Source organism: Pinus tabuliformis, chromosome 3_1 (assembly GCF_031772625.1).
Source record: "Pinus tabuliformis cultivar Carrire ecotype Pingquan chromosome 3_1, CPIR1, whole genome shotgun sequence".
Lineage (NCBI taxonomy): Eukaryota > Viridiplantae > Streptophyta > Pinopsida > Pinales > Pinaceae > Pinus > Pinus tabuliformis.
Window position 1 is genome coordinate 391492350 of NC_142301.1, and position 25422 is coordinate 391517771.

General features: G+C 39.7%; 1 protein-coding gene across 2 annotated transcripts in view; it reads right to left on the bottom strand.

The window, feature by feature from the left end:
• Positions 1-23628, bottom strand: part of LOC149187364 (TatD related DNase) — a 242224-nt gene extending 218596 nt beyond the window's left edge. The window contains exons 1-6 of one of the 2 annotated variants that reach the window (XM_089411335.1): positions 23193-23628; positions 22956-22976; positions 22737-22837; positions 22599-22656; positions 22063-22106; positions 21612-21692 (exon numbers count right to left, since the gene is read on the bottom strand). In XM_089411335.1, the coding sequence (XP_089267461.1) occupies positions 21612-21692; positions 22063-22106; positions 22599-22656; positions 22737-22837; positions 22956-22976; positions 23193-23214 (327 nt within the window). In that variant the 5' untranslated portion in view covers positions 23215-23628. The remainder of the gene's footprint in view (positions 1-21611; positions 21693-22062; positions 22107-22598; positions 22657-22736; positions 22838-22955; positions 22977-23192) is intronic. The other variant, XM_089411336.1, reaches the window with a different exon arrangement.
• Positions 23629-25422: the final 1794 nt, after the last annotated feature.

Consider the following 25422-nt stretch of genomic DNA (forward strand, 5'->3'; position numbering starts at 1 on the left):
GACCTACCAGCAATAGAGGAATCCCACAAAGACATTCCGTTTACGGATTGGGATACACGATTAAAACAGGCAGAAAGGGCGACAGCGACAACAGCAGGTGCAGCAAGCAATATAATAGAAGCCGTTAATGAAAACCTCCACAGTGCTAACCTTGTCAAAGAGTGCATACCAGGGTTTCTACCAAATATCAAACAACTGGAGCAACAGTGGAAACAGACAGCGCAAATCAAGGAAGAAGCAATTAAACAAATAAGCAAACTGGATTGGGAGACATACTGGCAGTTTCTAGTAAAACCACATAGCCAGTGGATGACTCTGCGGTGTTTAACTACCTCTGCACAAAAGATGGTGCCAGCTTTGTCAGATGCCATATTTGCTGGACAGTTAAAATCCACAATCATCCAGCCGCCTCAACTCAAACCAATGATTGACATTTGCAATCTCAAAGATCAAGTTAGCCGACTAAGTTAGTTCAAGTTGAAAGGAGCTAATCATTAGTTTAATTCTATTTTTAGTTTTATTTTTGCCCACTCTGAGGAAGGTTGTTTGAAACCTCCTCAGCTATTTTGTAATAATTTATTTTTGAGGCATGTATTTTAGTATTTAAACCCTTCTCATGCATTTAGAGAGGGGTCCAGAATTTTATCAAAAACATTTTTCAAAACATTACACTGCTGTATTTTTGGGAAGGTTTTGATGAAATTAATGGAACGGGATCTATTTTTCTTTGAATATCGAGTATGCTCTACTGAAATTACTTCTGTACTCTTAGAGTGTATTGGATTGAATGAAATTGGATCGATATTGCTGAGCCCGTGAGCAAAACCTTTCATATATGGTACTTTTATCGTATGATTGTGTTTTATTTATGCATTAGCAATACTCTTTCTCTTGATTGTCTTATGTATGAAAAGCTAAATTATAGTTCTGCATTATTGCACTTTTGTATGATGTTTTAGCTCTGATTCTGTTTTGAATACATGAACAATTATTATATGCGATATAGTTTTCTCAATTGTTTTGTCTAACTATTTATCCAAAACAATTATCTTGAACGATTTCATTTCTTTCGGCAGTTGAATGATCTTTATTACCAATTGCTTTAAGACATCTTTGTAAATCACATATCTTAGTTTATCCCCGGGTATATTTATAGTTGGATAATGTTAGATTAAGATATATGCATGTGTTTATTATTTAGATTAGATTATACTTAGTTAAATCATTCTCTGTTATATCTTATATCATCCCAATAACATTATCATATCAATCATCTCTGGGAAACGGGCCCCATTATCTCCAATGGGAGCCACTAGACCAAAAGGAAAAGAAGTTGCTTTTAAGGTCCGAACCGGGTGGTTATCACCCATGTTGTCGCAGCAAATTTCGAGGCTTCAATAGGATGGAAATCCTAAGTCAAGTACATGGACTTGGATAAGAATGGTTCGATGGACAAACATTTCCCTGAGGGAAATGTTCCAATGAAAGATATACTCTGGGTATCATTGGTGGAGTATGTACTTGGGTGAGGCGGTGTGGTGTCCCATGGAATGCCTCCAAGCATTGTGCTCTAATCTTGTGGAAAGACAGAGTGTACCTGTCAAGGCCTTGGTAATGTGACAATGTTGACTATGACTATTGATGCTTATCAATCTGGATGTGTTCTTATTTGAATATTTCAACTTGATATAGACCTGTTGAGTCATTATGAATAGCTCCCTAGTTAAGAGTGTTGAGAAATCTAGGGCAGGGATAGTTAAAAGATTTATCTGCTTGAAAATTGATTGTGATATGCTTTTCCTTCTTAATTTATAGTCTTTTCTTCGTTATGTTATTATTGTGTTCTTTTCATCAAGACAATTACCAACATGCACAATAAAAGACAAGTGACACAATATGTAGGCTTGTCAGCCAGGGCCAAAACCTCTCACCTCTTGAGAGGAAAACCCGATCAAAATTCTTCTTCTAGATCTTCAATTAACGAGTACCAAGACCATGACAGAAACCCTTGACTCTAGTATCCTCCCAAGAACCTTGTCACTAACCTTGATGCTCTGCCTCTTCTCTTTCTCGACTTTCCTCTTGATCTTGAACTGCCCTCCTCGGCTCCTTCTAGAGAAACTCAGTCTCTATCCTTCACACTGCTCCTTCTTGGCTTCCTTAGAGAATCTCAGTCTCTAGGCTTTCACTGGTCTCCTCTAGAGAAACTCGGTCTCTAGATCTCTATCTCAATCACCCAAAAGAATCCTTCTTTGTTGCCCCAGAAGAAAACTCTCCTTCGCTTGCCCAGAAGAAACCTCTCCTTCGCTTGCCTAGAAGAATACCTTCTTCGCTGCCCCAAAAGAGTACCTCATTCGTTGATCCAGGAGAACCCTTCTTCGTTGATCCAAAAGAACCTCTTTCGCTGCCCAAAAGAAACCTCCTTCGCAGTTCCCTTCGTAGCTTTTTTCTTCGCACTTCTCTTGATCGAATGCAAGTCGAGTTGCCTGTCTCAAGTGAGACCGAGTGTGGGCTATATATACACCTCCACACATGTATTTTAGGCCGACATGATCACTTGAGGTTAAGTCGACTTCTTCTAGCAAGTTCTTCCATCGTTGTAGGCCGACTTGAAGAGGATAAGTGACAAGGTCTTGGAGGATACTTTACATAGACAATATTGACCTTTTACAAAGTGTAACATGACTTCATTACATGACAATGTCTCTATCATTTTATGACTAGATGACAAATAACTCCTAAAGACTCTCAATGGGAGTCTTGACTCTAAAACAAAATCTCTTGCTCATGAAACCCATGAAGCAAGTCAATATAATAATTTTATTTTTCTTCTTTACATCTCATTACATAAAATCACAATTACATGTCATTATGAAGACCGAACCTAGTTACACTTTTCAACAAAGAGGGAGTGTTGGAAAATGTAACTAGTGTTGGTCTTCATAATGAAAGAAAAACTATTAATGAATTTATTTTTTATTATTTTATTCTTATTCAAGAATGTTCTTCATGCTTCAAAAGTCAAAAAGAGTCAAAGTCATTTGTTATTGAGTCATGTTACTTTTAACATTTTGTAAGGAAAAGAAAAGAATTGTATTTTTGTTGAAAAGAGTCAAAAAGGTTAAGTCAGCCCTCAGTCAAAATTTGCCCTGTATGGTTGTTTGACACCACATGAACAGATATGTATACAAATGAAACTTCAATTTATTGTATCAATCAAGTTTTGATATAAAAACAAGTTGAGTTCTGTGATAAAATAAAGGAGAGACAAGTGGAAGTTCAAAAGAAAGGAAGGAGAATAAAAGAACAAGGACCGAACCCTAGTTCTGATAAATAACAACCACATGTGCGAAGATCCTGAAGTATTGTGACAAGACCAAGAAGATCTAAAGTCTCCTGTAGTTTTGTCAAGGGCCGAAATTCTAAGTTTTCTTGAAGTTTGTGAAAAGGTCAAGACCTTTGTAGCTGAAGTGAAGTCTAAAGAAGGTTGACTATCTTTGAGCAGAAAGAAGGAAGTTAACTATATTGGATTTTGACTTGAGAGGAGGGCTGACGTGGAATCTTAAGTGAGTCTTTTGTCTTGGGTTAGATATCTCATTTTGAATTGATTCAATAAGAAGATTGTTGGGTTTCCCCTTTTGAGGGGTTTTTCCCTGGCTTGTAAGCCTAAATTCTGTGTCTCTTAACTCTTTGTGATCTTGGATGAATAGTTTGGGTAATTGCTTGATGAAGAAGAAACAATAAATTAAAAGAAATAAGATTAACTCTCACAAGTAATTACCAAGTAAGAAAATCTATTTTGCCTTTGATTTTCTAACAATGCAAGCATTGACCAACCAAACCACAATGTTCCACCAAGACTCCGGGACGGGGAGACACACAAGGGGGACGTGTGGGAGTACCCTCAAATTTTAGGGAAATTTAAAGGGGAGGGGGGGCCGTTGAGGTATATAATTTTTTTTTTCTTTTTTATATATATATATATATATATATATATATATATATATATATATCAAATTCATATTCAATAATGAAAGCATAAATACAATGATACATACATAATTGAATTAAATAATGATATACATTGATCCATACTCATCATCCTTACACATACATGATTCATCCATAGACCACGAGATTCAATAATGAAATACTCTGATCCATATTCATCATACATTAGTCACCATTCTAGAATCTACATTGATTTAAAAATTAAATTCATCATTCATCATTCTAGATTTTAAATTGAATTAAAATTAAAATTCATCATTAATCATTCTAGAATCTAATTAGTACTAAGCAAAATAGACTATAATAGATACTGAAATCTGAAGACTAGAATGGTAAATTGATATAACTAAAACTCAAAAACAATGGAGTGAAGAGTTTAAAAGTCACTCTAAAGAACACAAAGGGCTTGGTGCTCTTGATTAAATACTAATTCCATACCCTTGTACACAACAAAATGAAATGGAAACATTGCAATCCATTGAATCTTGAACTCCCGAAAAACCGTTAAGTCTACTGGATTTTGAGTTAGATCTAAAATTCTACTTTCTCCATATGAAATCCAATGAGGTCGAAACCACTCTCAAACATCCTGAGTCATTTCATGGTAATGTTAAAAATTTAAGTAAAAGGATGAAAGGATTTAACATTACCATGAATTGCATAGCATTAGTAGGGCAATTTGGTCAAATACTAGGTTTCCCTATCTAAATCATTGTTAATAAGCAAATTTAAGGGGGGACACATAGCCCATTTTGCGTCCCCCTTTTGGGGAGTCGTGTCCCCCACACTAGAGAAACATCCCCCCATGTGTCTCCCCCTAAAGGGGGACGTGGGGAAACGTTTCCCCAGACGTCCTCCTGTCCCGGGTGCGTGGGGTTGGGGGGGGGCACGTCCTGTGGAACACTGGAAAACCATAAGGATAGATGTGTTATTTGCACAACCCTTAGTCCACCAAGTCCAATTTCATTAAACACCAATTATCAAAGATACCAAGGTAACATGGGTTGTGTAAATAAAATCAAAATTGATATACCTAAATATGATGGATTAGACAATAGAAAGTGTTAATTTTAGATAACAATGGTATGTTCTGTGCTTTAGCACAATTTACTTCAATGTTTCTTATCAATCCAATGACAATTTCCAATTATCTTTAGTAGCAATCACATTAACTTATATACATTGACAGTAAATGCAGATAGAACATAAAAACATATGCAGAAGACAAGCCAAGACAATAGGACACAAGATGTGGCGAATGCCAGGGACAAACCCTAATGTGGGGAGACCCTTTGATCAAATCTTCTTATTATTCTTCAATAGTTCAGCACAGAGAGAGAGTACAAATATCAGAAATATATGCCCAAAACAAATCTGCCAAATCAGCAGTCAATACAGCCCTAACTAGAAAGTCAACGGTGGTCAAAGCTACCCCAGAACATCCTCCAATCAGCTCGATCAACAACAAAAGAATGCAGCGTCCAAAGAGGGTCAAAGTCAACCCAAAACTAGCTCGGTCAACCCAGTCAAAGTTTCTTGTAATTTTTCGGTCAAACCAAAAATTCAGCGCAGCAATCAACTCGATCAAACAGTCCCCAATCACCTCGAAATCCGTGCCAAAAAATGCAGCCTACAGAAATCAAAATTCCACCCCCAAAACAAAAGTCAACACCGGTCAAATATTGTTGGTCAACGCATGCCCTAGTCCTGAAATTTTCGGCCTTCAAAATCAATCCAGAAACCTGCCTTCCTTCCACACATGCGAAGAGAGCCTCCAAGTTGTACATACCAATCAAGAGAGGAGAGAGAAGACGATGTGATGAGATGAGTGACGTCCAACTGAGAGAAGGGTCACTCCTATTTATACAATTCATTGAGGGTGAGGAGACACATCTATTGGGCTTCATGAGCCTACATTTGACTGAGGCCGACCTTGACAATTTGACCATGAGAAAGAATAAATTCAAAATTCCATTTCTGCTTGTCAGAAAGAGATGATATTTATATCAAAATTGTACCTCTCAAAAAGAGAAATCCAGTGCAATAATCATCTCCATCATATGAGTTGTCCTAAGGTGGCATTTGGCCCTAGTTTCAATTTTAACACTCCCTCTCAACTAGGGAGAATTCCACCTGTCAATCCAACTACCAACATCATGCCAACCTATCATCTTGTACCATCCTTGCCATCACTATCTTATATTTCTCTGCTCTGTTGAACCATGAAGAGATAATGAAGAAGTGATCGAGAGTGAGACATAAGATCATATCACTCTCCAATGACAAAAGTCAGTCCTTGATCCCAAATCAAGTTGTTGGACACCATGCATCCTAATCATAGGGAGTACGGCAGTCCTCCATGCGTCCATCGATAGTGCTATGGTACCTGATATCAATGTGCTTGGAGCGGTCATGGAATACGAGATTCTCTGATAAACAAATCCCACTCTGGTTGTCGCAGAAGATCACGGTGGTATCCAGCACATGCTCAAATAGCTCATTGAAGAGCTTCCTCAACCAAACTGCTTCACAACAGGCCATACTCGCAGCAATGTATTCGGCCTTGGCGGTGCTTAGTGCAACCGATTTTTGCTTCCTGCTCATCCAAGATATAGAAGCAAACCCCAAAGAGAAGTAGCACCCAGACGTGCTCTTACGATCCACCACACTGCCAGCCCAGTCAGCATTTGTATATCCATGTAGCCTCAAATTCTCGGCAATGTATCTCAGTCCATAGTGGATTGTGCCCTAGAGATATCTCAAGAGATTCTTGGCAGCAATCCAATGAATGTGATGAGGCTCAACCATATATTGACTCAACGTGTTCACAGTGAAGCATATGTCAAGACGGGAGTTGACCAAAAACATCAAGGCCCCCACAAGTTGACGATACTCAGTAGGGTTCGCCAATCTGGGCCCAGCAACACTTCCACATAGCTTCTTAAAGTTGAGTTCCATCGAAGTAGTCATGGACTTGCAGTCCACCATCCCACATCTCTCAAGTAGCTTCACAATATATTTTCCTTGAGAAAGGAAAATCTCAGCTGGCTTTTACCAAACCTCCAACCTAGGAAATAATGCATCAATCCTAGGTCCTTCATCTCAAACACGGAAGCCAACTCGCTCTTGCCTTGATGAATGAGAAGGCATCACCTGTCAGTAAGAGATCATCCACATAAAGGACCAAAATGAGAGGTCTGTCCTTTTCAACCTTGAAGTATAGGTTCGGGTCAACATCACTTCTTGTAAATCCTAGCTTCTTAAGATAGCTATCGATCCTCTCATACCAAGCCATAGGGGCTTGCTTAAACCCATAGAGGGCTTTCTTCAACCCAGATACATGTGTCTCACGGTCTTGAACCTTGAACCCCTCAGGTTGTTCCACATACACTTCCTCCTTAAGCAAACCATGCAAGAAGGCAGTTTTGACATCCATCTGATGTAGGTTCCATCCTTGTGAGGCAGCAAGGGCTATGATCGAACGGATGGTGGTATATCGGGCAACTGGTGCAAATATCTCATCATAGTCTACTCCTTCCTTTTGAGAGAAGCCTTGAGCTACAAATTTGGCCTTGAATTTCTCAGCACTCCCATCAGCTCCATGTTTGATCTTGTAGAGCCATTTCGAAGTGACCACTGACTTGTCCTTGGGTCTAGGAACCACATCCCAGACATCATTCTTCATGATCGACTCATATTCCTCGTTCATCGCATCCTTCCAAACTTGTTGCTTCACGGCTTCTTCAAATGTACAAGGCTCAGATTGTACAATGGTACTCATGGCAGTTAAGTACCCTTGGTACCTATTCGGCTTCTTACTTTCATAAAATGTCCCCCTCGGTGCAATATGTTTCTCAGCATCTTCAAAAGTATCTTTGAGCCACAAAGGTATTTTTCTTGAAGTAGAGAGCTCACTAGGAGGTGGATCAATGGGATCCACTGAACCTTCAACATCGGGCGTTAGTTCATCGGACAAAGGTTCATCCTGCTTTTCTACATCAGCATCATCATTGTTCTTCCTAGGAATAGGAAGATCTCAAATCTTTCTAAGAGCAGAATGTTCATCGATAGTGACATCACGACTTAATTCCACTTCCCTTTGGCTAGGCACATAGATTCTATATGCCTTTGAAGTTTCATTGTAGCCCACAAACATTCCTTTCTTCCCAAATGCATCTAGTTTGTTTCTTTTCTCTTTCAGCCCATGAAAATATACGAGACAACCAAAAATTCTAAAATGAGAAACAACAGGTTTCTTACCGGTGAAAACTTCTCTGGGTGTCTTGAAGTCCAAAGTTTGATGTGGGCATCGGTTTTAGACATACAAAGCGGTGTTGGCAACTTCTCCCCATAAGAACTTCAGAAGACCTTGATCATGTAGCATGGCACGGGTGGCTTCTATGATAGTACGATTCTTCCTTTCGGCAACACCATTTTGTTTAGGAGTATATGTAATAGCGGTCTCCCTCTTAATTCCGGCTTCTCTACAATAATCTTTGAATTCATTTAACTCATATTCGGTACTATTGTCGGTCCTCAATATTTTGATCTCTTCCCTGTTTGATTCTTGACCAAGGTTTTGAAAGAGCGGAACCACTTGAATACTTCATCCTTCTTCTTTAAGAAATAGATCCATGTTTTGCGAGAGAATTCATCCACAAAAATAAAATAATACAAATATCCACCCAAAGATGTCACGGGCAACATACTTGATAGATCAAAATGGACCAATTGAAGAAAATCGACGGTTTGAGTCTCACTTGAGGGGAATGGTCCCCTTGTATGTTTTCGAGCTTCACATCCTTGACAAACACCTTCATGATTTAAGTTGAATTTGGGCATCCCTGTGACCATCTTCCTTACATCGAATAAAGCCTTGAAATGAAGGTGAATAAATCTTCGATGCCATAATTCAGATTGAAGAGAAGTATCACAAGTCATAGCTCCCAATGGACTTCCTCCAACCTCATAGAGACCTTCAACCCTGAATCCAAGAGTGAATGCATCTCTTGGGTTCATTTACCAAAGATGAACCTTCCCATCAATGAATGCCACCTTAAAGCCTTTGTCTTCCATTGCAGAAATAGAAACTAAGTTCTTTTTCATATCAGGTACATATAGCACTTCTTGTAAGTGCAGGGTTTGACCTTGATTTTGTTGAAGAATCTAGGGCATCTATGTTATAGTGAGATTCTTCTGACGATGATAACAATTTGTGAAGTACTTTTATTTTTCTTATTATCATGATCTTCTTATTATTATTGTATGTTCTCTTACTTCATCAAACAGTTACCAAAACATAAGAGACAAGAACACAAGATATTGGCTCTCAGCCAAGGCAAAAACTCTCTCTCTTAGAGAGGAAAACCCTTCTGCAAATTTCTCTTATTGAAACTTCAATTGACAAATGCCAAACCCTAGACCCTTGACAAGAAGATCCTCCAAGCACAAGTCAAGCCTTTTTCCTTTTACTTCTTTGTAGCACTTCGTCCTCCTCCTTCCGGCAACTGATGGTACTTCTTTCGGCAACTACAGAAACCCTAGATTGTATGCCCTAGAGAGAACCTTGTCCTTTTCTTCCTTCGCTTGAGATGGAGCCTTTCTAACTCAAGAAGATGACCTTGTTACCACCCAACCGAGCTTTCTTTTCTTCACTAAGATTGCAGATCTGGAACAACAGTAGTATGTTCTTTTCTTCGCACGTGTGGGGTATACCTTCAAGAATATGATGCTTGATTCCTTCTCTTTCCTTTGCTTGAGTAGCCTCCTTCTTCGCTTGAGTAAGAGGCCTAATAGGCACTCTTTTCTAGCCCAATTAATTCTCTTTTATGACTGCAATAGGAGGGCTGTTATGACAGCAGAAAGAGCCTCCTTATCTTCGCACGTGTGACTGTAATAGGCCCTAAAACAAGCCTTGAAAACTCGGTCTTCAATTCCTCCTTCTTCACTGCAATAGAGACACCTTTCTTCGTCCTTCTTGAACCCTTTACTCGTCCTCCTTCTTCGTTGATTTCAGAGATGAATTGCTTGGTATTGGAGAGGTCGAATGGCCCTTTATATAGGAGTCTGCCCCTCCTATTAGGCCGACTTGAGGCCGACTTGATCTCTATAATTCGAATTTCTTCCCTTTATGATGCCGACATATGGAGGAGGCTTGGGACTTTGCTTGGAGGTCTTCTTTTGACTCTAATACATATTTTTACATGGTGTAACAAGCCCATAAAGGTCTTCAACAAATACATTGATTCTTTGACTTCCTAGAAGCACTTAAACATTTGCTTGACCTATTCAATGAGCAAGAAACCCATTGTTATAAATGACAAAAATAATAATTCCTTTTCTTTACAATTACAAAGATCAAAATTACATTTATGAAGACCGAACCTAGGTAAACTTTCTTCAACAGATTTAAGTGAAGAGTAACAGTCCCAATTCCTTTCACAGGATAAGTGGCATTATCCCCAAGTATAATCTCCATATTCATCTTCTTTTCAACCAAGTATGAGAGAGCTTCTTTGTACTTAGTGAAGTGCCTTGAGGCACCGCTATCAATCAACCAATGGTCCAATGTATCCGAAGGAGAGGCGATGGAGAGGGCAGAAATAAGATAAAATTATTTTGCTTTACAACATTAACTTCTTCATACCTAGAGTTTCTCGACTTCTTTGGAGGACGACCATTTCCATTTCGAGCAGCGGGAGCATTCCTCTTTCCTTTGTTGTTGAACCTGTTGTTCCTATGATTGTCATTGCCCTTGAAGTTATTGTTATTGTTGTCATCATCTCTTGGAGTATATTTCTTATGAGGACACTCTCTAGCGAAGTGGCCAAACCTGTTGCAATTGAAGCACCTTCCTTTCCTTCCTTCTTTGAATCCCGGCTTGAACCCTTGTCCTTGATTCCTTGGACCAGCATTGTTCCTTCTCTTAGAATGAGAGGAGAAGGCGGTAGGATTTTTTCCATTTGAGGGCTTGTCTCTTTCCATCACCCTTATTTCTTCTTGAGTGGCCAATAGTTCATCAAATCCTGAAATCTTGTCATTGTTGAGGACGGTAGTGTTGAACACATCCCAATCTCTTGCAAGGCCCCCAAGTGCAATAAAAGAGAGCTCTTTGTCACCAATGACTTCACCAATAGATAGGAGATCATTCTTGATCTCGGTAATCCTCATGAAGTAGGATTGGATGGATTCTCCTCTATCCATCTTGATATCTTTCAGCTTGTTCTTGAGAAAGAGAATTTGATTTGCATTGTTTACTTTGAACATCCCAACCAGCTTTTCATACATCTCCTTAGATGTTTCCAAATTAGAAATATAGGCAACCAAAGGCTTATGAATGGAATCAACAATAATCTTCTTAGCTTTAACCTCACCTTTCTTGTACTTGGTTTGTGCAGCAACGAATGCATTTGAAGGAGGCTTTGCTATTCTTCCTTTGACATAGTCCATGGCATCATTCTCTTGCAAGGCCCCCAAGTGCAATAAAAGAGAGCTCTCTGTCACCAATGACTTCACCAATAGATAAGAGATCATTCTTGATCTCGGTAATCCTCATGAAATAGGATTGGATGGATTCTCCTCTATCCATCTTGATATCTTTCAGTTTATTCTCGAGAAAGAGAATTTGATTTGCATGGTTTACTTTGAGCATCCCAACCATCTTTTCATACATCTCCTTAGATGTTTCCAAATTAGAAAAATAGGCAACCAAAGGCTTATGAATGGAATCAACAATAATCTTCTTAGCTTTAACCTCACCTTTCTTGTACTTGGTTTGTGCAGCAGCGAATGCATTTGAAGTAGGCTTTGCTATTTTTCCTTTGACATAGTCCATGGCATCATTCTCTTCCAAAGTCAAATCCAAAGTCATCTTCCATGCATGATAGTCGAATGTGTCCTTAAGCTTGTCCTCAGATTTGCAGAAAGATGTAGTCGTCATTGGGACTAGTTCCAAGTCCTTGTTCAACAGCTCCCCTTAGTGATTGCTTTGCTTCACTCTTGCTTGGGCCAATTGTCTTTAGTAGCAATCACATTAACTTATAAATTGACTGTAAATGTAGATAGAACATAAAAACATATGCAAAAGACAAGCCAAGACAAGAGGACACAAGATGTGGTGGATGCCAGGGGCAAACCCCAATGTGGGGAACCCTTTGATCAAATCTTCTTATTATTCTTCAATAGTTCAGTAGATAGAGAGTACAAATATCATAAATATATGCCTGAAACAAATCTGCCAAATCAGCAGTCAATGCAGCCCTAACCAGAAAGTCAATGGTAGTCAAAGCTGCCCCAAAACATTCTCCAATCAACTCCATCAACAACAGAGGAATGCGGCCTCCAAAGAGGGTCAAAGTCAACCCAAAACAAGCTCGGTCAACCCAGTCAAAGTCTGTTGTAATTTTGCGGTCAAACTAAAAAGTCAACGCAATAATCAACTCGATCAAACAGTGCCCAACCACCTCGAAATCTGTGCCAAAGAATGCAGCCAGCAGAAATCAAAATTCTGCCCCCAAAATAGAAGTCAACACTCGTCAAATATTGATGGTCAACGCATGCCCTAGCCCTAGAATTTTCGGCCTTCAAAACCAGTCCAGAAATCTGCCTTCCTTCCACACATGCGAAGAAGAGATCCTCCAAGTTTTACGAACCAATCAAGAGTGGAGAGAGAAGACGATGTGATGAGATGAGTGATGTCCAAATGAGGGAAGGGTCACTCTTATTTATACAATTCATTGAGGGTGAGGAGACACACCTATTGGGCTTCATGAGCCTACATTTGACTGAGGCCGACCTTGACAATTTGACCATGATAAGAATAAATTCAAAATTCCATTTTTGCTTGTCAGAATGAGGTGATCTTTATATCAAAATTGTAACTCTCGAAAAGAGGAAATCAATGCAATAATCATCTCCATCATATGAGTTGTCCTAAGCTGGAATTTGGCCCTAGTTGTCAATTTTAACAGAAAGTTGTCATGTGGGTAAATAAAATTGAAGGGATTTTCCCTATAAACCCACCTGTTAACAAACTAGAAAAAATATCAATAGCATCCTTATACCTAAAAGGTGATGCTTGTGATTGGTTCACCTAGTGGTCAAATAAAACTAGTCATTTATCCATTAACTAAAAAATGTTCGCAAAGGGTCATCTTAAAAGACTTCACAATGATGAAGAAGATGACGCCTTTACCAAGTTCACACATTTACAACAAACATGGACAGTGAATGAATATACCCATGAATGGGAAGTCCTAGCTACAGCATTTCCAAACCTTACAGAGGATCAACTACTAAAATTGTATGTTTCAGAATTACAACCCATTATCCACAATGAGTTAAGACTATAAGGAACTAAGAATTTGGTTGAAGCCAGAAGCATCACAAAGATAATCAAAAAAAAGCTCAATAGTCAACATGAGGTAGCTTTCGGACTCTCAAAAAAGACAACTAATTAAAGTGAATTAAGTGATTACAACACTACTAAATATCACCACTCAGATAGGGAGGAAAAGAAGGAAACCAATTGTAGTAAATGTGGTAAAAATTGAACTCCAGGGCATAAATGTGAAGACATATCATTACAACTACTATAAAATAGTGGGATGCAAATCAAGTAAAGTCTCGAACCCAAAAAATGAAATCACTTAGCATACAACTCAAATTCTGACCGTAATAAAACATTGTCAAAAGTATCATTAGCATCAATCTCATGCACGATACCGAATAGGAATAAAGATGATGTGTCTGAAAAGGAAACTATTTCTCAAAAGAACCAAATACAAGAACTAACTACAAAATATGTTTTGCCTCATCTTGGAAACGTTGATAAAACCAGGTTCCAATAAAAACGGGAGGAAAACCTGTAATTGTCTCTGCAACCAAGACCAAGAAACTGCAACCTAAGACACTAAAACTCTAAGGAGTCATAAAAAATAGAAAAATAACAATACTAGTAGATTTTGACTGTACTCATAACTGTAGAGACATAAATGTCACTAAACAACTACACCTTTTTGCGTATCCCAAAGAGGACCCCATAGTTACAATGAGACTCGTGATGGTGTACTTATATGCATTGATTGGTCACAAGATAAGAGGTGTTTTATTTGACCTTTCTTTATCTACTTAATATTATTTATATCTATTAATATCATTATTATTAATTATTATGCTTACTATAATTAAATTTATTACAATAGAAGTTGATGACTTGCAAGAGAGCAGTGTTAAGTTATGGTATGTTCTATGCTTAGTGCAATTTACTTCAATTTTTTCTTTATTAGCCCAATGTCAATTTCACTATTTAGCAATCACATTAACATAAAATAAAATGTTGATTGAACATAAATAGATCGACAGAAAACAAGCCAAAACAAGAGACACCAGATGTGGCGGCTAGCCAAGGACAAACCCCAATGTGGGGAAATCCTTTGATCAATTCTTTTATAATCTTCAATATTTCAGCAGAGAGAGAAATAGTACAAATATACAAATCTGTAATTTTATGACAGCAGCAGCAAACGCTAACTAGCAAAGTCAAAGCTGGTCAAACAAGATAGAATTGACCTCCAATCAGCTTGGTCAATATCCCAGTCAACTCGGCCTCCAAAAACAAAAGGCAGCCCAAAAACAGTGCGAAAAACCCAGTCAAATGAAGTCAATAGAAGTCAACCTGCTGCCAGCAATTAGGGCAGTCAACGCTAGTCAAACCTAAGGTCAAATTGCCTCAATTTGCGTGCCAAAATCCGTGGCTTGCCTAGTAGAGACAGCCACACCAAAACCACAGTCCAAGAAAGGTCCACGCTGGTCAAAGAGACCTTCTGCGGTTGCATCCTTCTTCCTACGTCCTCCTTCCCACGTGAGAGTTGCTCCTTGTGTGTACCCAATCAAGGAGAGAGAAGAATGTGAGAGATGAGATGAGTGAATAATGCCTCAAGGTAACTTGTATTTATATGAATCATTGAGGATGTGTGCCACACATTTAGTTGCTAGCCGACCTTGACAAATTGTTAAGTAAATACAAATAAATTCATATCTCCATAAATACATGTCGAAATCGGATGATCGTTAGATCAATCCTACACCTCTCGACGAGAGGAATCCAAGAAAAATATCAGCTGCCATAAATAAGATGACCCACATGGAGTTTGGCCCTAGTTGCCAATTTTAACACTCCCTCTCAACTAGGGAGAACTCCATCTGCTAATCCATCTGACCGTCGATACTATCTCTGCCATCAAATGCACTGCTCTGCACTGCTCGGCTCTGCTTTGCTGAACTATGAAGAAGAAGAAATGATCGAGGATGTATCATACCATCCTCTACTAACCCGAAGTCAGTCCCAGAGAGTGTGTCATACCACTCTTACTAATCCCAGATCAATGCCAAAAGAGAGTGAGCTATATCACTCTTACTGACCCGAAGTCAGTTCCAATTGATCCCAGATCAATGGAGGTCATCCTAGCATAGGGAGTACGGTAGATACAACGATGCGTCCATCGATAGTACTACTATGGTCCCTAACCCCATTTCCCTACTCATTGGCCAAATGAGAGGTACTTCCCATGAGTCCAAGATTACATGGGTAGGATGCCTCGACAGGAGAACCACTCATCCTGTCCATAAGTCGCCACTGGGTATCACGTGGGAAGACTGAACCATTCACCCTGTACACAGCACACCATTAGGGGAGGGTGAGTCACCCTATGGTCGCTTGTCGCTCCAAGAAGTACCCCAAGCCCCCCAAAGCTCCCAAAGCTCAATGCATGCATCATACAAGACCCTCATAAGAGGGTATCTCAACAACTCCAAGTCATTCTCGGAAAATCAAGAATTTGACCTTTCCCAGGGGCTTTGTCAAATGTCAGCAACCTGCTCATCTGTACCGATATGATGGAGCCTTATTGCTCCTCACAGTACCATATCCCAGATAAAGTGGTATATGATATCGATATGTTTGGAGCGATCATGAAATACGGGATTCTCTGATAAACGAATCCCACTCTGGTTGTCACACAGGATCACGGTAATATCCAATGTATATCCAAACAGCTCACTGAAGAGCTTCCGTAACCAGACAGCCTCACAAGAGGCCATACTCGCAGCAATGTACGTTGCCTCAGTGATGCTCAAAGCCACCGACTTCTGCTTCCTGCTCATCAAGGATATAGAGGCAGATCCCAAAGAGAAATAGCACCCGGAAGTGCTCTTTCCGTCCACCACACTGCCTACCCAATCAGCATCGGTATATCCATGTAGTCTCACATCTCCGACAGTGTATCTCAACCCATGAGTGATTGTGCCACGAAGATATCTCAACAGATGCTTGGCACCAATCCAATGTGAGTGGTGAGGCTCAACCATATGTTGACTCAACATGTTGACTATGAAACATATATCCGGACGGGAGTTCACCAAGAACATCAATGCTCCTATGAGTTGACGATACTCTGTAGCATTTTCGAAAGTAGGTGCAATAGCACTACCGCTTAACTTCTTGAAGTCAAGCTCCATCAGGGTAGTCACGAGCTTGCAGTCCACCATACCGAATCTTTCAATATCTTCACCACATATTTTCCTTGAGATAGGAAAATCTCCCCTGGCTTCTGCCAGACTTCCAACCCTAGGAAATAGTGCATCAGTCCTAGGTCCTTCATCTCAAACTCGGAAGCCAACTCCCTCTTACATTTGTGAATGAGAGGGTCTGCACCTGTCAAAAAGAGGTCGTCAATGTACAGCACCAGTATGAGAGGCTTATCATCTTCAACCTTAAAGTAAAGGTTTGGGTCGGCTTCACTCCTAGTGAATCCCAGCTTCATCAAGTAGCTATCGATCCTCTCATACCAAGCTCGGGGTGCTTGCTTCAGCCCATAGAGGGCTTTCTTCAACCTGCACACGTGAGATTCCCGATCATGAATCTCAAATCCTTCGGGTTGTTCCACATAGACTTCCTCTTTGATCGAACCATGCAAGAACGCAGTCTTGACATCCATCTGATGTAGGTTCCATCCTTGCAAAGCAACAAGGGCTATGATCAAGCGAATGGTGGTGTATCGGGAAATAGGTGCAAATATCTCGTCATAATCTATACCTTCCTTTTGAGAGAAACCACGAGCGACAAAACGAGCCTTATACTTTTCAACACTTCCATCAACTCCATGCTTTATCTTGTAAAGCCATTTCGAAGTGACAATTGTTTTGTCCTGGGGTTTGGGGACCACATCCCAGACATCGTTCTTCATGATCAACTCATATTCCTCAGTCATAGCACCCTTCCATACTTGCGGCTTTTGCGTACAATGAAGGCTCATTTTGAATGATCGTGCTCATAATGGTCACGTATCCCTGATACCTGGCCGGCTTCTTACTTTCACGGAAAGTCCCTCTCGATGCAATGTGTCCTTCGACATCATCAAGTGTCCCCCTAAGCCATGAAGGCCTCTTCCTAGAAGAGGAAGGCTCTTGCGAAGAGGGATCAATAGGATCCATAGGTTCTTCCACATCGGGCATTGTCTCATTTTCCTTTTCCTCCAGTTTCCTGGTGTCAGCTTCTTTAATTTTCTTTAGTATAGGAAGATTGTCAACTTTGCTAAGAGCCATATCTTCATCAAAGGTGACATCATGGCTAATCTTGACTTCCCTTTGATCGACCACATAGATTCTATAGCCCTTAGTATTTTCGCTATAGCCCACGAAGATTCCCTTCTTTCCAGAAGCACCCAATTTATTCCTTTTCTCTTTCGGCACATCAAAATATACGGGACTTCCAAAAATTCTAAAATGAGATACATCAAGTTTCTTACCAATGAACATCTCTTCGGGAATCTTGGAACCCAATGCTTGATGAGGGCATCGGTTTTGAACATATACAGCGGTATTCACAACTTCAGCCCATAGAAACTTCGAAAGCCTTTAATCATGGAGCATCGCACGGACAGCTTCCACAATCATACGATTCTTCCTTTCTGCCACACCATTCTGCTTAGGAGTATAAGGTGTTGTGGTCTCCCTCTTGAAGCCAGCCTCTTTGCAAAAGTCATGGAACCCATTGGATTCATATTCGGTCCCATTATCAGTCCTTAAGACCTTGATCTTCTTTTCGGTTTGATTCTCAATCAAGGCTTTGAAGTGTCGGAACCATGAGAACACTTCATCCTTCTTTTTCAAGAAGTATATCCACATCTTGCGAGAATAGTCATCTGTAAAAGTGAGATAATATAAATAACCTCCTAAAGAGTTCACGGGCATCATACCAGATATGTCGAAGTGAACCAACTACAAAATATCGGAGGTCTTGCTATGGCTTGAGAGGAATGGTCCCCTTTTGAGCTTTCCTTCAGCACATCACGAACATACACCTTCTTCCTCTATTTTGAACTCGGGCATCCCTATCACCATTTGTCTCACATCGGGTAGAGCCTTATAATGAAGGTGGGCGAACCTTCGGTGCCATAGTTCGGACTGAAGAGATGTATCACAAGACATGACTCCCAATGGACTTCCTCTGACTTGATATAGAAAGTCAACTCGAAACCCAAGAGTGAAAGCATCTTTAAAATTCTTTTTCCATACACATACTTTGACATTGATGAAGGCCACCTTGTCGCCTTTGTCTTCCATTGCCGAAATGGACACTGGGTTCTTCTTGAGATCAGGTACATATAGGACTTCTTGCAAATGAATTGTGTTACCCTGATTTAATTGAAGAGTAACATTTCCTACACCCTTCACGGGATAGGTGGAGTTGTCTCCAAGAATAATTTCTAGGTTCGTCTCCTTCTCTATCAGATTAGAGAGAGCTTCCTTGTAACCAATGAAGTGCCTTGAGGCACCACTATCAATGAGCCAATTTCCCAACGAGTCCAGAGGAAGTAGTAGAGAGGGCCGATATCAAATAATATTTATCTTGCTTATTGTTAACAACATTAGATTCACACCTGGAGTTTCTTGCCTTCTTGAAGGGTTGACCACTACCTTGATTTCCGACATTCATCTTTCCTTTGCCATTGAACCTGCCATTTCTTTGATTATGGTTGGAACTGCCTCGGGAGTGATTTTGATCATCGTCATGAGATGTGTCCTTTCTATTAGGACACTCCCTCGCATAGTGGCCAATTTTGTTGCAAACGAAACATCTTCCTTTCCTTCCACCTTTCGATCTGGCCTTTCCTTTAGATTTAGACCCGAAATTATTTCTCCTTTTAGCATGAGAGGAGAAAGCAGTGGGGTTGCCTTTAAATGTAGGCATTTCCAACTCTTCCATCCTTGTCTCTTCTTGAATGCATCTCGCCATCAATTCCTCAAATCCTGGAATTACATTATTGTTGAGAAGAGTGGTTCTAAATACATACCATTCAAATGGGAGCCCTCCAAGAGTTGTGATAGTCAGTTCTCTGTCAGGAATGACTTCCCCAATGGATAGGAGATCATTCTTGATCGCGGTGATCCTTCAAAAGTAGGACTGCATATCCTCATCTTTTCCCTTCTTAATTTCCTTCAGCTTATTCTTGAGGAACAAAACTTGATTTGCATCACTAACTTTAAACAAGCTTACCAATCTATCGTAGATTTCCTTGGAGGTGTTTAGCTCGGAAACGTAGGCCACCAGGTGCATGTCGATAGAGTCCCAGATGATCTTCTTTGCTTTGACTTCACCCCTTGTCCACTTGTTCCTAGTAGCAACCGATGCATTTGATGGAGGCTCAATGATTCTGCCTCTCACATAGTCCAACACTTCTTGCTCTTCCAATGTCAAATTGAGAGATATCTTCCATTCATGATAGTCAAACTTCTCATGGAACTTGTCTTCAATGGGGAAGTGTGATGAGGAACCCATGAAGTCTTAAGACTTTTCCCAACAGTCTTCGGTGATTGCTCTTGCTTGGGCTTTGTCTTCACCTCAGTTTTGATACCATGTTAAGTTATGGTATGTTCTATGCTTAGTGCAATTTACTTCAATTTCTTCTTTATTAGCCCAATGTCAGTTTCACTGTTTAGCAATCACATTAACATAAAGTAAAATGATGATAGAACATAAATAGATCGACAGAATACAAGCCAAGACAAGAGACACCAGATGTGGCGGCTAGCTAGGGACAAACCCCAATGTGGGGAAACCCTTTGATCAATTCTTCTATAATCTTCAATAGTTCAGTAGAGAGAGAAATAGTACAAATATACAAATCTGTAATTTTATGACAGCAGCAGCAAACCCTAACCAGCAAAGTCAAAGCTGGTCAAACAAGATAGAATTGACCTCCAATCAGCTTGGTCAATATCCCAGTCAACTCGGCCTCCAACAACAAGAAGAGGCAGCCCAAAAACAGTCCAAAAAACCCAGTCAAATGGAGTCAACAAAAGTCAACCTGCTGCCAGCAATTAGGGCAGTGAATGTTGTTCAGATTGGCTCGGTTTGCGTGCCAAAATCTACAGCCTACCTAGGAGAGACAACAACACCAAAACCGCAGTCCAAGAAAGGTCCACACTGGTCAACGCTGGTCAAAGAGACCTTCTGCGGCCCTAGTCAAACTTGGTCAACGCAGTCAAACAGTTTTGCATCCTTCTGCATCCTCCTTCTTCCCACGTAAGAGCTACTCCTTGTGTGTACCCAATCAACTAAGGAGAGAGAGAAGAATGTGAGAGATGAGATGAGTGAATAATGCCTGAAGGTAATTTGTATTTATATGAATCGTTGAGGACGTGTGCCACACATTTAGTTGTTGGCCGACCTTGACAAATTGTCAAGTAAATACAAATAAATTCATATCTCCAGAAATACATGTCGGAATCGGATGATCGTTAGATCAATCCTACACCTCTCAATGAAAGGAATCCGAGAAAAATATCAGCTGCCATAAATAAGATGACCCACATGAAGTTTGGCCCTAGTTGCCAATTTTAACAAACAGCCTTTCATTTTCCTCTTCAAGTGACGAGTTTAAGAAGCACTGAGACTGTTTCCCTTCCCCTTCTAACCTCTTTCAAGGCATCCCTCTAGGGCATTTGACTTTTGGTCCTTCGTAGTCCATCATCCAGGTATCACTCCAGTTTCCTTCCCAGCATTATTTTCTTGCTCGTAGGGATTAGATCTTAAAGTCGATCTGTTTGTAGTCATTTGTTGGACATTAATAAAATAATCTTACCTTATCTTATCTTGTCCTGCATTAATGGACAGTTTCAGTGTGTTGCTTTTAGTGCTGGTTTTTCTCTTTTTAGTCTTGGTTTTTCTTCTTTAGTGCAAGTCTTTGAGTTGGCATTTTTGGTTCCATTTGATCCCCTCTTTCTGTTTGTGATCTCAACACTGCATTCCAGAGAAAGTTAAAGGGTGGCTTGGGCTTGACAAATGTATTCTGAATTTTATAGTCTATATCTGTTCAATGTTCAGCCCATCTGAATCCTTGGGAATAGATTCATGCATTTTCCCTGACTTTACATGAGTAGGTGGGAAGGCTATTTTGATGTAATATGGCTAAGAATGTACTCTTTGAAGGGAAGACAATGGCATCCCTTTTAACCATACAAATATCAAAATTTTCACCAAAAAAATGGGATAAATATAACATCACCATGAGGCATCAAATATGATAATAATTACTAACCTTTCCTCTTTCCACACCCTGTTTGGCAAGTGAAACAAGCTCCTGAAAGTAATGTTCAGGGTTTCCGCTCTCTTCAAATTCCTGAAGAGGAAACAACTAACCAATCAGCCATTGTTTCAATTTCTCAAGTGTGTGCCAAAAAAGGCACCCATGAAAAGCTAAATTATCTAGGCAAATTGCAATAAAGGCACAGACTAGAAATAGCAATATACAGTTTGCTTATTCTATTGCAGCCAACAAACTGGGAATGGCCATATACGGTTTGCTTATTCCATTGAAGCCTATATATGCATTCTGCACATATACAATGGTTCCATGAAATGTCGACCTTGGCAAATGCCAACTCTTAGCAATTGGACCAAATCTACTTCAAGGATGAGGTTTTCACACATGGATTCCATAACCAACAGAACTTAAAATACACAGAAGAGCGAAAGAATGACAAACTTACCTTGCATCTTGTAGGATGTACACCCACTGTACAGAACAGCCGACCTGTAAAAATGATTTATCAGTATTCGACCGAGATAAAGACTGGCTGCTTTGTTCGGGTTGCTAGAGTTCAATGCCCATCAAGGATATTCTGAAGTAGAGGGAAAGAATTAATGTAAAATGTAATACCATAACAGAGGCATACCACTATAGTAAAAAAGCTTGCAATTAAGGACATCGCATACATATAATCAGAAGTCAGAGAAGGCCGGACATCACATCGACAACGACCAAAGCCAATGAAGGCCGATAGATAACAAGTACAAGCCAAAGAGAACCTACAAAGCATGACAGCAAAACAGCTGGCACTGTTATGCTAACAAATCAACCTAGGGAGTTGCGCCCCAAAGTCTGCTTCCGGATTGGAAAAGATATCGGTAGGGTAATGCCTCGTAGACCACCTGTGTCTCTCAGTATGGTATTCAACATACCTTAAAACGAGAGGGAAATCTTGTATAACGTAAAAATGTCAATGAAAAGGCTAAGATGGCATACCGTCCGTTTCGGCAATGGCTAAAGCTTCCTTGGACTCCTTCAGAGATCCACCAGTCACCTGTTAAATGCAAAGCCGGTTGAGTGAACTTACAAATAAACATTAGTGAGAAAAAACTTAATTATTTAAGTCATACTGACAATGATTCTCTCAACTCCAGCTTCCCATGCCCTCTTCAACACCTCAGAGATGTCCGAAACGTGATACTGTTTTCCATTGTAGATTCCTTTAAACATACCATCTGTGCAAGAAAAAAACCCATTCGATAGAAAAGAAACCCCGATTTTCTTACCAGAAATGTATGGAACGATTTGCTCGAAATGATTGAAAATGTAATGAATGGTGATGGAGTTAGTTACCTGTAAGATTGGCAGCAATGTCTGCAAACGTGCAGGCGAAATGTGAACACAGAAGGAACTTTGGAAATGGAAATCATGGATTAAAAAATAACAAACTAAACACCTAAGTTTCTCCTGGATAACCATTCACAGCTGTTCATTGTGTGTCCGTGAAGGTGCCAATGTTCATTGTGTGTCCGTAAAGGTGCCAATACATTAGATGAATCCTAGAGTAGAGAATAAAAGAGCAATGCTTGCCTATCATCTTGAACTTCGCCATGCTTCTGGAAGAAAAAAATGCTGCCGAGATGTTCAATCCGGAGTTGCAATTGTTGCCGTTTGGGTTATAATTGATTTTGAGTCAATTCTCATGAGAGAGAGTTAGGGGATTGGAAGGAAAGGAAGCTTGAAGAGTTGCATGCAGCTAAACCAAGCCAGGGAAGAAACATATAACAAAGAACACACGAAATACATCCGCCTATGATTGTGTTGGTAAAACTTTATTGATATGTCAGGAGCCAAGTCGATGACGCTTATAGCGGTGAAAAATGGTGGTGATGGTGTACAAACATATATGTTAACTAGTTGGCTTGGAAGGAAAGGAAGCTTAAAGAGTTGCATGCAGCGAAACCAAGCCAGGGAAGAAACATATAACAAAGAACACACGAAATATATCCGCCTATGATTGTGTTGGTAAAAACTTTATGGAAATGTCAAGAGCCAAGTCGAGGACGCTTATAGCCGTGAAAAATGGTCGTCATGACGTACAAACATATATGTCACTAGTTGGCTTGGTGTGAGATTTTAATATTATTGGATTGGTGTGAGATTTGAATATTAGTGATTAATGGATGAAAGTGTATATCAAATTTTACTTTAGTGGTAGATGGATAAAGATGGGTATGTGAAAGAAAGAAAGAAAGAAAATTATTTTAACGTTTACAAGGTTAAAGATAGCTTATGGGACCGATTGTTTCTTTATCTTGTTGATGTATTCGACTATTTCCAGGTGAAGCCTCACAATAAACACTCCCAGTGTCTCGAAAACCCTTCGCTAAATAGATTATCCCAATAGTTAGTTGCCATAATATCTACATAAGACGGTCTCACATCCTAAAATGAAGTTATTTTCTATTTCCACTTTTCCAGAAGAACAAAAAGTACATGCTCTTTCCTCCCACATTTTTTTTGGCTTTTTCCAGCGCCCTGTTTTGTAGAAAATTTGATTGTACATTAACCTGATAATGCAATATAAATCAAAGCAGAATACTATAACCTACTTCTACTATCAATTTGCGGAAGCTTAAAGATCGAGCTGAACAATATAACCAAAAGAAGAAGAATCAATGCACAATACACATGAAAATACTTTGGGGAAAGCCTCAACTAAAAACCCCACTATCTGTATTATCATACAAGGTGGAAATACATAGGAACTATACAAAGCCTTAGCTCTCACAGCTAGCCAGCTCTCAGTACAATTCTCACAGATGCTCACAGGCAATCTTGGCTGCTCTCCAGCCTTCCTCTCTGCCCTCCAAGCTCCTATTTCCTTGTGATGTTTCTTGTGGATGATCTTCACCTCACCCAGTGGAAAACTTCTTCTATCCAATGGATGATCTCTTCCAAAACTACACAATCTTCAAGGATGTCCCTTGACTGCATGCATGAGTTTTCTTTATAAGAAAACACATGCAACTAATAGTACATTGTCCTTGTCTTTAATCTCAACTCGGTCTTTCTCATAATAGACATGCATGAGTTTCTGATGAGGGGATCTTCAGTTAATTGGAGTACACTAGTTGAGTGCATGCATGCATCAACTGACTGTTAACTCTCTATTAGTTCCTCAAACAATTTGGAACGAATTTAACTGGACTTAACTCAATAAACTGAGTTAACTAATTACAACTCAAATATAACTCAATCTTAAATCCTTAATTTAAGGGATAACTCTTGCATGACTTTAGAAAGACTTCTAACTTGAATTTCTCCAACTAGTTAATTCAAAATGAATTAATTAATTATTTCCAAGTAGCTATTAAGACTAAATTCGATTTTAATTCACAATTTAATTCAAGGACAAATTAAATTGGAATATTCTTGTTGCCACATTTCAACACTCCCTCTCAACAAGAAAGGGATTATCTGCCACCCCGATCCTGTCTTTATGGAACTCGAATTTACACTTTGACAATGCCTTTGTCAAAATGTCAGCATCTTGCTCCTCTGTCGAAATATACTACAACAACATGATCCTCCCATCATCAGCAGCTTGCTTTACCTTGTAAAGCCAATGGGAACTCACAACTGACTTGTTCTCCGGTCTCAGAACCACGTCCCAAACATTGTTACGAACTATGGAGTCATACTCCTCCACCATAGCATCAACCCAAATCGGCTGCTGCATTGCTTCCTCAAAGGAATATGGCTCGGTCTCAACACATTCCCAGCAAGGGCCATGTATCCAGTGTACCTCTTAGGTGAC